General features: G+C 32.3%; 1 protein-coding gene across 2 annotated transcripts in view; it reads left to right on the top strand.

Moving 5' to 3' along the window:
- neurl4 (neuralized E3 ubiquitin protein ligase 4) overlaps positions 1 to 10,413 on the top strand; it is a 59,812-nt gene extending 49,399 nt beyond the window's left edge. Inside the window, exons 26-29 of one of the 2 annotated variants that reach the window (XM_087276227.1) lie at positions 2,650 to 2,794; positions 2,901 to 3,013; positions 4,971 to 5,130; positions 7,794 to 10,413. In XM_087276227.1, coding sequence (XP_087132353.1) covers positions 2,650 to 2,794; positions 2,901 to 3,013; positions 4,971 to 5,130; positions 7,794 to 7,998 — 623 coding nt within the window. In that variant the 3' untranslated portion in view covers positions 7,999 to 10,413. Of the gene's footprint in view, positions 1 to 2,649; positions 2,795 to 2,900; positions 3,014 to 4,967; positions 5,131 to 7,793 lie in introns of both variants that reach the window. The other variant, XM_087276226.1, reaches the window with a different exon arrangement.
- The last annotated feature ends 2,362 nt before the right edge of the window (positions 10,414 to 12,775 follow it).

Here is a 12,775-nt window from a genome sequence, read left to right as displayed (position 1 = left end):
AGTGAATAGTGAATAAACATTTATTTCTGGGTGAACTATCCCTTTAATTAATCTGATTCATGACAGATGAAGTCTAAAATTTAATTTAATTTTGTTTTAAAATGCAGCGTTCAGTAGCTGTTTCCATTCAGCTATTTTAAGAGGCCTTTAAACTATCGCATAAAAATGAAAACTCCAAGATGCGTATCAATTTTAAAAATACTCATAAAATCTTATGTGTACAACTGAGAAGGAGAACCTTTTTCCACGTTACAACCCCTTTGATTGTAGTCTAGGGTGAAAGGGGTAACATTGAAGGTGTGTTAAAGAAAGAAACGCTGCTCTTTTCTCAAATGTTTATGCAATACTCAGTTTTGCACATAAATATGATTTGCAGTAGTGGAAATCAAGTGAGACTGATATTTTTTGTGGTCTTTGCAACTTACGCATCTGTTCTGTTTTGTGCTGTCGCATCTGATCCCTGAACCAAACCGCATGTGTTCATTAGACATTACCATGAAAGCAGACTCCATTCACACCAGTGCAAATTGATTTTATGCAGTCTTTGTCTTAATCCTCTTAAGAGTTGACTATGTTCCATTCGCCATATAAAAGACTGTAATTGGCTTAATTGTGAATGTCCTAGATGCCTGTATGCTGTGTGTGTGTGTGTGTTTGTGTAGGACTTTTCTCTGCTAACTGTTTCAGCATTCTGTCTTTTTGGGGTTCCTCTCTATATTGTTATGACTATTTAACGTACACAATGTCTTGGCTACTGGTTATTACTTTCCTGTATTTGAAAGTCTTATGTGAACCACAGAATTAAAACTCAGTTACATGCGAATAAGTGACTTATTTCAGCATTTAGTGTTTCTTAGGGTGCGAGATGCTTCTGATACTACAATACAATACAGTAGATTATAGATTAATTGGTAACACTTTACAATACCATAATTGAACATTTTCTAATGCATTATTACCATCCAAGTCAGTGCTTGTTAACATTAGTTAATGCAGCATGAGTTGACATGACCTAACAATGAACTACTGTATTTTCATTAACAAACGTTAACTAACATGAACAAATACAGTAGTAAATGTATTGTTCATTGTTTGTTCATGTTAGTAAATGCATTAATTAACATTAACTAATGAACCTTATTGTAAAGTGTGACCGATTAATTTAAAGAGATTTTTACAAAAAAATGTAAATTACCTCACTATATCTCACCCTCAAGTCCTTCCAACCCTTTATGAGTTCTACTTTCTATTGAACGAAAAAGAAGATATTTTGAAGAATGTTAGAAACCAGTAGTAACAGTAGTAACAGTAGAAAAAGCAAACACTATGGAAGTCAATATTTTTTCCCAATAGCGTTTCTAGTTATCAAATTTTATAAGCTTTTTTAAACTGGCATTATAACCACTGCATAATAAACTGAAACAATAATGCATATTGCAAAAAAATGTATTGCACTGAACTGAACTTGAACTCTGAAAACGGAACTGACACTGTTTCAGTTCACTGTAATCTTCTGTGAAGCTGCTTTGACACAATCTACATTGTAAAAGCGCTATACAAATAAAAATGGAATTGGATTAAATATTGTGCATCTGAATAGGATAATCTTTTTACCTGTGTTACAATTTTGAAGAATGTTAGAAACTGGTAGCCACTGACTTCCATAGAAGACACTATTGTGTTTAACCTGCTGTGTTCAACAGGTTTGTAACAAGTGAAGGGTCTGTAGAATAATGAGATATTTATTAATATTTATATTTATTAATTTCTAGACAGTCAAAAGTTGACATACATTTCCTTGGTATTTTTTTAGCTTTGCTTTTAATCTGTATAACTTTGGTCAAATATTTTAGGTATCCTTCCACAAGCTTCTTACAATAGTTTGAAGGAATTTTTAGACCATTCCTCCTGACAGAATTGGTGTAACCGAGTCAAAATTGTAGGCTGTCTTGCTCGCACAAGCTTTTTCAAATCTGGCCACAAATTTTCTATAGGATTGATATCAGGGCTTTGTGATGGCCACTCCAAAACATTCACTCTGTTGACCTTAAAGCACTTTTAACTAATTTATCAGTATGCTTGGGGTCATGGTCTGTTTGGAAGACCCATTTGTGGCCAAGTTTCAATTTCCTGGCTGATGTCTTGAGATGTTGCTTAAGTATTTCTACATAATGTTCTTTCTTCATGATGCCATCTATGCTGTAAAGCGGACCAGTCCCTTCTGCAGCAAAACAGCCCCACAACATGATGCTGCCTTCCCCATACTTAACAGTTGGGATGGTGTTCCTAGGCTTGTAAGCTTTCTCCTTTGTCCTCCAAATGTAACACTGGTCATTATAGCCAAACAGTTCAATCTTAGTTCCATCAGACCACAGGACATCTCCAAACATTATTCTAATTTAGCAAATTGTAATCTGGCTTTTCTCTCACTATTCTGCTATTAAGCATAACAAAAACAAATTTGATACACCTAACTTTCCTAAAAGAGAAAAAGTTTAATCACATTAACATCTGACTTTTTTATGGTTATGTGCCTTTTTATACAGTGTATGTAAACTTTTGGTCTCAGCTGTATGTGCACAGATTGAATGTGATGGTTAATGCTAACCTGTTACATACTGAATCCCTTGCTCTTTTTTTTTCTTCCAGATGGTTACTTTAATGAGGATGCCAAGTATAACCTGTGTTACTGTGAGTCCTGTCATAAATTAAGGGGTGATGAGGCCTATTACAAGCGAGGAGAGCCCCCCAGAGACTATGCTCTACCGTTCGGCTGGTGCCGCTTTGCACTCCAGTCAGTTACTTTTAAGTTGCTTCTGTATTTAAGCTGTTAGAATGTGAAGATGATTTATTAGTGGTATTTAATGCCTTATCAAGTGGTCTTGTCTTTATTTAATCAGGATCAAGACCCACTGTGAAGTCTCCAATGCCTTCAAGAAGTGGCACATTGCGTATCACGGCACAAGTGTCGGTTCTCTTAGACGCACCCTGGACCACAACCAACTGTTATCAGGTTAGCAGTTACTGGAAAATAATTCTGAATTTATTCATTAACAATTATTGGGTATTGTTTGAAACCATTAAACACTTCTGTTCATCAATGACTTATTATAAGTGATAATTGTCACGCAAATATTAATCTGTTTTCAACACTACTGATAATGTAAAACAATAATATATTAAACAATTACATTAAACATTGAAGAATGGAGTAATGATGCTGTCAGTCCTTTTACAGCAATAAATTACATATTAATAGATGTTAAAATGAAAAACAGTTATTTTTATATAATGTAATGTATAACATTATTTTTCAAACCAAATGTATAGTTATAATATACATTTGGTATATATATTTATATATTAAATATATTTATATAATATATTTATTTTAATATTTCACAATACTACTGTTCATACTGTATTTTTGATCAAATAAATCAAGATTGGGTGGTGTGATTGTAAGAGATTTTGTGTAGTTTCTTATAATTAAGATATGTTATTTAATAATATTTTTCATAAATAAGTGAAATATATATAATATATACATAATATTCAGTTGAATTCAGAATTATTAGTGCCCCTTAGAAATCTTAATTTTTAAAAAAATATTTCCTAAATTATGTTTAACAGAGCAAGGAAATTTTCACAGTATGTCTGATAATATTTTTTCTACGGAGAAAGTCTTTTTTGTTTTATTTCTACTAGAATAAAAGCCGTTTTTAATTTTTTAAACACCATTTTAGACAAAATTATTAGCCCCCTTAAGCTAATTATTTTTTCGATAGTCTAATTAACCTAGTTAAGCCTTTAAATGTCACTTTAAGCTGCATAGAAGTGTCTTGAAAAATATGTAGTCAGATATTATTTACTGTCATCATGGAAAAGATCAAATAAATCAGTTATTAGAAATGAGTTATTAAAACTATTATGTTTAGAAATGTGTTGAAAAAAATCTCTCCGTTAAACAGAAATTGGGGAAAAAATAAACGGGACTAATAATTCAGAGGGGTCAATAATTCTGACTTCAACTGTATATAATTATATATTATATAAAATAATATATATATAAAAATATGTACTTTTATATAAAATAGTATAATATAATGATTAAATATTTATTGTGTTTAATTGTATGTAAATGAATAAATTTACTTTGATCAAAGTATTTATAGTCTGTAATATTTATCTATACTAGCTGTAAATAAAAAAAAAATATATAAATATCCTTATTCTACTGTAAATAATTAATGATTTTTATATATATATATATATATATATATATATATATATATATATATATATATATATATATATATATATATATATATATATATATATATATATATATATATATATATATATATATTTATATACAGTTGAAGTCTGAATTATTAGCCCCCCTGAATTATTAGACCGCTTGTCTATTTATCTCCAATTTCTGTTTAACGGAAAGAAGATTTTTTTCAACACTTTTCTAAACAATAGTTTTAATAACTCATTTCTAATAACTGATTTATTTGATCTTTTCCATGATGACAGTAAATAATATCTGACTACATATTTTTCAAGACACTTCTATACAGCTTAAAGTGACATTTAAAGGCTTATCTTGGTTAATTAAGGTAACTAGGCAAGTTATTGTATGGATATTTTTTATTGTATGAATGAATAGTTACACTGTAAAAATGACACAACATGAAATTTGAGCTGATATTGTTATATACAATTGATTTACACTAGCTGTAACATGTTTACATGAAAATATCTAAGTCTCATTAGTACTACTGTATAAATATGCACAATCATGTTAGTTTCCGGTATCCAGTCTGCTAAAACAACTCCTTTTCAATTGTAGGCTTATTATTTTTTTTATCCAGTTCATCTCTAACATTGAAAAGGCAAAATATCTGCTTCTGAAATGCATGAATGTGTGAATTAAAATCAGCTTCTCTATTTCTCATCAGCAGAATCATCCTCTATTTTCTCGTCATCGTCGGTGAAGACGGAGGGTCATGGCAGCTACGGAGAGCCGGAGGAGAACAGCGCTCCAGAGAGAGACATTCCCAGAGTGCAGCTCTCACCAACCATGCGATATTCCGGCCTCGAGGTCTTCGCTCCGAAAGTGCAGTAAGTCCACAGTTAGCAGACTTCCTGAGAACATTTAAACGGGACATTAAAATTATAGCAGCTTTTGGATGCTATAATGAATAAAAGATTCAGCACAGTTGGTTCAAAAGAAATGAAATTGTTGTGTAGCATAATGTGTTTATCAAATCAAATTCTGAGATTCTATTATGTTGTCTTATGCTCTGTGTTTTCAGAGTGCATTTTAGTGATTAATCTTTTTTGTTGTTTGTTTAGGGGTAAAAATAAGCAGCGGTTTACTGTTAGTGAACATCCGGATCAAACAATTTATGCAATTAATTAATTAAGGGGCATATTTTGCCCAAAAATTTGAATTTACCCACCAAAAAGTGGTTCTCACAAGATTTTCTTTCTTTTTTTGAACACAAAAGAAAATATTTTGAAGAAAGCTAAAACTTAAGGAAAAAAAAAACATGATATGCTATGATATTACACTGTGCTGTGACTGTTATTTAGTTACCTACAGTAGTTGCTTTTTTTTAGCAATACAGTAAATAGTAAACTATTTTCTGATGATGCGTAACAACATTGCACCTTCTGTAGCCCTGGTACAGCAGCAGAGTTCCTTGATTATTACTCCAGAATGAGAGTAAAGTTCCTAACAATAGACTCCTGGAAAACTTTTCATCAGTCTTAGAACAGGATGTATCTGCAGAAGAGTCAAGCTTTAACAATAGAACTACAGAGGCAGTCATTTTGGCTGTTTAATTTTTTAAATTAACTAACTTTGTTGAAATAAAACACACATATCTATAATTCCCTGACTTTTACTAAGCACATGTCTGTATTTCCTTCTAACATTGTTATTTTATTCAAATTCAATTTCTGCTAACAAAAACAACTTTTTTGGGGGGAAAACACAGCTTTACTTCAGATATGTCTTTAAAAACAACATATTCAGCATGTGAAAAAGCCTTATCCTCTGCTTGAGAAAGTGACAGCAGACATGTATGGGTGGTCTAATATAGGATAACTATACATTTATAGGCTGTATTGCCATAAGGTCTGTAAGGTCATATTTTTAGTGTGATGACTCATGAATGAATATGATGACAGAAATTCTAATCTTATTTCTTATTTTTTATTTTAAGGATTTTCAAATAGTACAAAGACAATCAGACAAACAAACAAACCCTCCCAAACACTGCAAATTAAATAAAAATGTACAAATGTATGTTTAAACAAAACAAAATAATTTTAATAAAAATAATCAAAACAAAAGAAGCCAGAACTCTCTAAAAATAAAAAATTCAGAGTTTATGTAGAAAGAATTAGAGAGGTCCCCAAAGCCTCCAGAATTTGTTCTGTTTGTGGTTGAGATCATAGGTTAATTTTTCCAAAGGAAGAAAGACTGACAACTGAGAAATCCACATTGAAATAGTTGGAATTTGAGAAGTAGACTATTTTAGTAATATACATTTCTTAGCCAGAAATGTAAGAGTTGTAAACAGGTTTGATCTCTGAGTCAAAAAAGGTTTTCAGGAATGTCATTCAACAAAAAAAAAAAGTGAGGGGGAGAAGGAAAACGTTTTCCAATTATCTCCTGGATTGCAGAATGAACCCCCCTCCAAAATGCTTGGATGTGAACACGGGACCAAAATACATGAAAAAATGTGCCCTTACACGTTATTGCACAAGCTGGGAACATGTTATGCAGATGAACAGGTGTAAAATAAATTCTGTGGAAAAACTTGACATTTTGTTCATGTATGGAAATTGAGGTACATTTTGGAAAAGTGCAATCACAAATCTTGGACCAATCTTCAGGATTAAACAGAACTCCTAGGATTCAGAGTAAACCTAAAAGGCATAGAATTGAGAAATAAGCCCTATCAAAAGCTTAGTTTTAATATCTCAATAGAAGCTTTGAATATAAATATTACAAGACAATATGACGTCTTATATGAGAACGGTCAGAATGACCACTATGGTAATTCTAGTAGTTACAGAATTCCACTGTTAAATAGGAAAATTATCAAAGCCTTATTTTTATTTTTATTTTATTTTTTTAGCTAGATGCCAACGGTGTAATCTGATTCAATGATTTATGCTATGCTAAGCTAAAAGTGTTAGAAAGAGACCCAGAGATCGGCTGAATGGATTCAAAAATGGTAATGCTTAGCTGTTCAACTCTGGTGGTTGTTTTCAGGGTAAAGAAGCCTATTTCCAAAAAATGAAAATCAGGGTTTTAGGGCTGCACAATATTGGAAAAAGTCTAGCATTGTTGATATTTTATATTCTGCGAAATATATTTCGATATGAATACAATTTCACTAGATCATTTGAATGACTATTTGGAAAGAATTAGTAATTTTATAATTATTTTGATCTATTAGCATAGACAAATTCAATAAAGAATCAAATGTAAAGCAATACTGTATAGTGTTAATAATCATTAATAATTATTCAAAGTTACTAAACAGTACCATTTTTTTATACTTGAATGCCATTAAAATCTGATACAGTGACAGACCTTGGGAAATGATCAATTATATTCCAGATTCAATGTTTAATATTTTGCATTGTGATTATTACTAATGCAACATCAATGCTATTTTGTGGATCTAAAGTAAAACGGCTTTAGTTTTATCCTTTGAAAACTCAATATTTGTACAAAATGGTCACCGTTCCACTTTTCCCTGCAGATTTCGAGACCCGCGTTCGCTCCGCTGTCACCAGGCTCAGGTGGGCTTCCAGGTGTGTGTCCGGCCAGGCTCCTATAAAGTAGGTCCGTCGTCTTTAGGAATCAGCGAGCCGCTAGACCCGCGATTCAGCAATGCAGAAATCGAATGGATCACCAAGGAGAAAGGAGGCACGCTTCTATATGGCCTGCTCATACGAGTTGAGTAAAAACAGACTCGAGCAAAGGAGATCACCATCATCCTCCTCCTCCTCACCATTAAACCAAATTTCAGCGCAGCCGTTGAGGATTTTTGCATTGTTTTTGCTGCTCAAGCTCACTCATCTCTGCATGTTTCAGACATTCTTTTGAGTTCGTTCTGTTTTGAAGGAGGGCGATGAAAATCCCCAGAGACAAAGACACTGCCTGCACTTTATGTTTCGGACACTGGTGGGCGATTTTTAGTTTTTCTGTTAAATTCACTCACTCAGCAGGCTCTCCGTGATTTTTTCTGTCTGTTCATACATTAAAAAAATCTATATATCACCTCTTTTCTTTTTAAAAAATCTTTACAGCCTGTTTTTCTCACAGAAATAATACTGGACTGAAGCAACACAAAACCACAAGTTCACAGCACAGCTCTGAATTGATACTCCTGTTTTTTCTTAAGACTCGCAAAGGACAAATCAACCTGGAAATAACCCGTTTCAATAACTATTTCAAGAAACGGACAACCTGAAAATGACCTAAAACATGCAGCAAAATCAGGAAGAGACTCAGCGTTACAGTTTGTTCATCACTTTCTTTTGTTTACTCCAGAGCTTCTGCTCCATATTTGGTTCTTATAGCTGTGTATTTATGCACACATTACAGTGTTTAGTGGATCAAAAATTCTACATCAAGACAAGAAGGTAAGAATTCTCTTGTGTTTTTATTTTTTATTGTGAATACACAGTTATAACTATCTATGAAGTGGGTCTCATATATATTTTTCTCCATTTGGCCCGTTATTCTGATGAAATCGCTTTATAAAGTGGTTCAAAATGATAGTTCACCCAAACTCTTAAAATGTCAACAATCACCATTTGACCATCAATGATTTGAGTGACTCTTATTTTATTTAGTTTTTCACATTATAGAACAGGACTCATCAAATTTGTTCCTGGAGAGCCGGTGTCCTGCAGATTTTAGCTCCAGTCCTAATCAAACACCCCTGAACAAGCTAATCAAGGTTTTACAAGGTATACTTGAAACACCCAAGCAGGTGTGTAGAGGCAAGGAGCTAAACCCTGCAGGAACACCGGCCCTCCAGGGTCGAGATTGGTGACCCCTGTTATAGAAGATGGTGATTCTGAATAAAATGTAATGTAATGTAAGTCATAAAATGTAAGTCAATGACTAATTTTAGCATTTTAAAGGGATAATTTACCTAAAAAAAATTAATCTGTCATCCTTTACTTACCCTTCAAACCCTATTAAAGTTTCTTTCTTCTGATGAACATTGATGAAAAAAGATATTTTTAAGTTATTGTACCCATTGACTTCCATAGGATATTTTTTCTTTCTATGAATGTCAGTGGGCGTCATCAGCATTCTTCCAAGTATCTTCCTTTCTGTTTTCCAGAAGAAACAAAACTTTTTTAAAAACTACTTAAAGGAGAGTGAATGATTATTTTTGTGAACTATCCCTTTAAGAATAAAAAAAGAGTCATGATTTCTTGACTATTTAGTCATTAATCATATAAAAGTTGACAGTTTTATCTAAAAATCTTCTGTTATGTTTGGATGATGAAGAAATAAGTAATCTACAATTCTAAATCAACACTTAATAAACATTTTTGGGTGAACTATGCCTTTAAATATCAACCAAAAGTACATCATTTCACTGTATTGATGCACAGAAATCAATATCGCCCCCAAAGCACTCTGAAAATTGCTAGATGAGAACATTTATGAAGCTTTATGTGTATTCGTGCGTCCAAATGTGCGTCCCAGTAGTCTTTTTATCTTTAAAGTCACCTGCGGATGTTCTTGTCTTACTTTTCAAAAAACGCTTCACTGCTTTAGACATTGTTTACACAATGGTTTATGTTCAGGTTTGTCTTCTATTCTGAAGTAACTTGCTGTTAAAAGCATTCGTTTACTCGCAGACTTCAGTGTAACAGCCAGGATGTGAAGTTAAACAGGTAAATAAGATAAACAAATGCAAACGTCTGTTTATGTACTACTTTCAACATCCTGTTCAGCGGGAAGGACTGTTTATTCAGTTAGGTTGAGGAATTGTGGGAATTGAAGTCTATATTTGAATACCTGACCCCAGGATTGGTGTTTACACTGGGAATGTGATTTGTTTTAATAGATTGTTTACTCCATGCTAGACATATTGCCATTTTTTTTTTGTATTCTCTTATGACTATGATTGCACAAATGTAAGCCCTTGCTGGAAAAAAAAAGACGACGACATAAAACTCAACTCTTCCGATTGTATCTAGACTCTGTGAAGGCATATCTATCCATTAGTTTTTTTATTAATATTTTATTTTGTTGCCAATACGACATACTTGAGTGTACATTTCGCGTTAGCAATCCCGCTTTATTGCCAAGGGCAAAGTCTGAATAAATGCTTGCTATGTACATTGGAAAAATGTGAAAACAGGGTTCACGTTGGCCCATTGCTGCTTTTTTTTTGGTCATTTGTATTATTTGTTTGTGTTATTTTTATGTCTTTACATTGTGTTGTACAGCCTGTTACATAACACTAACATTACCTACCTGGTTTGTAAGAAAATAAAAATACAAAAAAAAGAGACAGTTATGCACAACATATGAAAGAAAAATGTGTCCGTGTCTTTCATTAGTTCTACCTGCACATCACAAAAATCTGTGATAATTCATTTCTGACAAGACAAATACATACTTAAAGGTCATAATTATAAACAATGGCCAAATATTTAATAAATCTTCATTTAAAAAAAGATTTAGAATTAGATGTTTAAAATAGAAATTGCATAGGTGACGTGGTCACACTAGAGTTTGAGCATGCAAAATTCTTTTGTACGACACTGTGAAAAGGGACGGGATTAAGCAAGATGATGACAATGAAGGGCATCTATTTTACCCCTTTTACAAGATGTAAGAGAAGTCTTTGATGTCTCTAGAATGTGTCTGTAACGTTTCAGCTCAAAACACCCATCAGATTATTTTTTAGGGCTGCACGATATTTGCAGTATTTTCTTTTACTGCTATAGAGTTAAAGTCAGAATTATTAGCCTCCTGAATTATTAGCACCCTTGTTTATTATTTTTTTTCATTTTCTGTTCAACGGAGAGAATATTTTTTCCAACACATTTCTTCTAGACATAATAGTTTTAATAACTCATCTCTAATTACTGATTTATTAAGTTTTTGCCATGATGAAAAAGTATTTGACTAGATATTTTTCAAGACACTTTTATACAGCTTAAAGTGACATTTAAAGGCTTAACTAGGTTTATTAGGTCAACTAGGCAGGTTAGGGTAATTAGGCAAGTTATTGTGTAATGATGGTTTGTTCTGTAGACTATCGGAAGAAAATAGCTCAAAGGGGCTAATAATTTTGTCCCAAAAATGTTTTTTAAAAAATTAAAAACTGCTTTTGTTCTAGCCTAAATAAAACTAACAAAACTTTCTTCAGAAGAAAAAATATTATCAGACCTACTGTGAAAATTTTCTTGCTCTGTTAAACATCATTTGGGAAATATTTTAAAAAATTCAAATGGGGGCTAATAATTCTGACTTCAATTGTATATTGCGAATTGAATACAATTTCAAAAGAAGACTTGAGTATCTCAGTAAAGAATGCATAATTTTAAATTGGTTGGGATGATTTTATAGGGGAGCGCATGTGCATAAAATACAATTACAAGCAAAGTTAAATGCGTATAACAGAGCAAGTATACAAATTAAATAAGCAATGACATGACCTTCTGGGGAGACGAATAGAATTCAGCAGCAGAAATGAAATGATCACTGTTTTCATTTAGTAAATATTTGTACAATTCATCTTTAAGGTACAAAAGTTTAATTTATTGTGCCCAAATGCATTAAATTAGCTTGAAATGCTTAGTCACAGGCACTAAAACTCTCTAAGGTTAAAGTTTGAAATGATCCCACTGTGTTGTAAACTGTAATGTCTGGTTAATTATAATCATAAAGTTACGTTGCAGATTCTGCAATGTGACTATTGCACACTCTCAGCTTGCAATATTGATGCTGAAACTATATTGTACAGCCTTAGAATTTATTATAGCCTCCAGAATTTGTCTATTTTGGTGTCTGAGTACAATGTAGGTGTTTTTGTAGCCTGTGGCTTTAAATGCAAATGAGCTGCTTCTCCCTGCCCACCATTCCAATGTGCGTGTCTGCTTCTCATTATGCGTTAAATCAGATAAACAACAGTCAGTGACAGAGACCGATTAAAATGAAGCTGATTAGTCAAAACTACCAAGTAAATTTTATAAGATATTTGTCGTGGAGTTTATTTAAGCCTTTCTGAAATGATGAGTCACACACAAATGCACACACACACACACATATGTATGTATATATATATATATATATATATATATATATATATATATATATATATATATATATATATATATATATATATACATATACACACACACACATACAGTATATATATATATATATATATATATATATATATATATATATATATATATAATATTGATTAGCATAGCAGCGTCAGTCAATGAATTTATTCTGTGTTGAGTATTTGCATTAAGTGATCCGATTAGCTGACGTTTCCGTTGGCGCTTGAAAATTTGAAAAATTCCCACCTTCTGCAGCGAGCGGCGCTGCGTATCCACAATTTAGTTTGGCAACACATGATGTCGCCATTCAAAGTGAATGAGATATGCTGATGCCCCGTTTGAATGTGTTATTGTCTTTATTACAAACATGCTGTTTTAAAAACGTTTTAATTTTATAAAATAACAGAGAGTT

The sequence above is a fragment of the Danio rerio genome, chromosome 12 (assembly GCF_052040795.2).
Source record: "Danio rerio strain M-AB ecotype USA chromosome 12, GRCz13ab, whole genome shotgun sequence".
In the NCBI taxonomy this organism is placed as follows: Eukaryota; Metazoa; Chordata; class Actinopteri; order Cypriniformes; family Danionidae; genus Danio; species Danio rerio.
The sequence above is the reverse complement of the archived record's forward strand: the minus strand, read 5'-3'. Positions and strand labels throughout refer to the sequence as shown.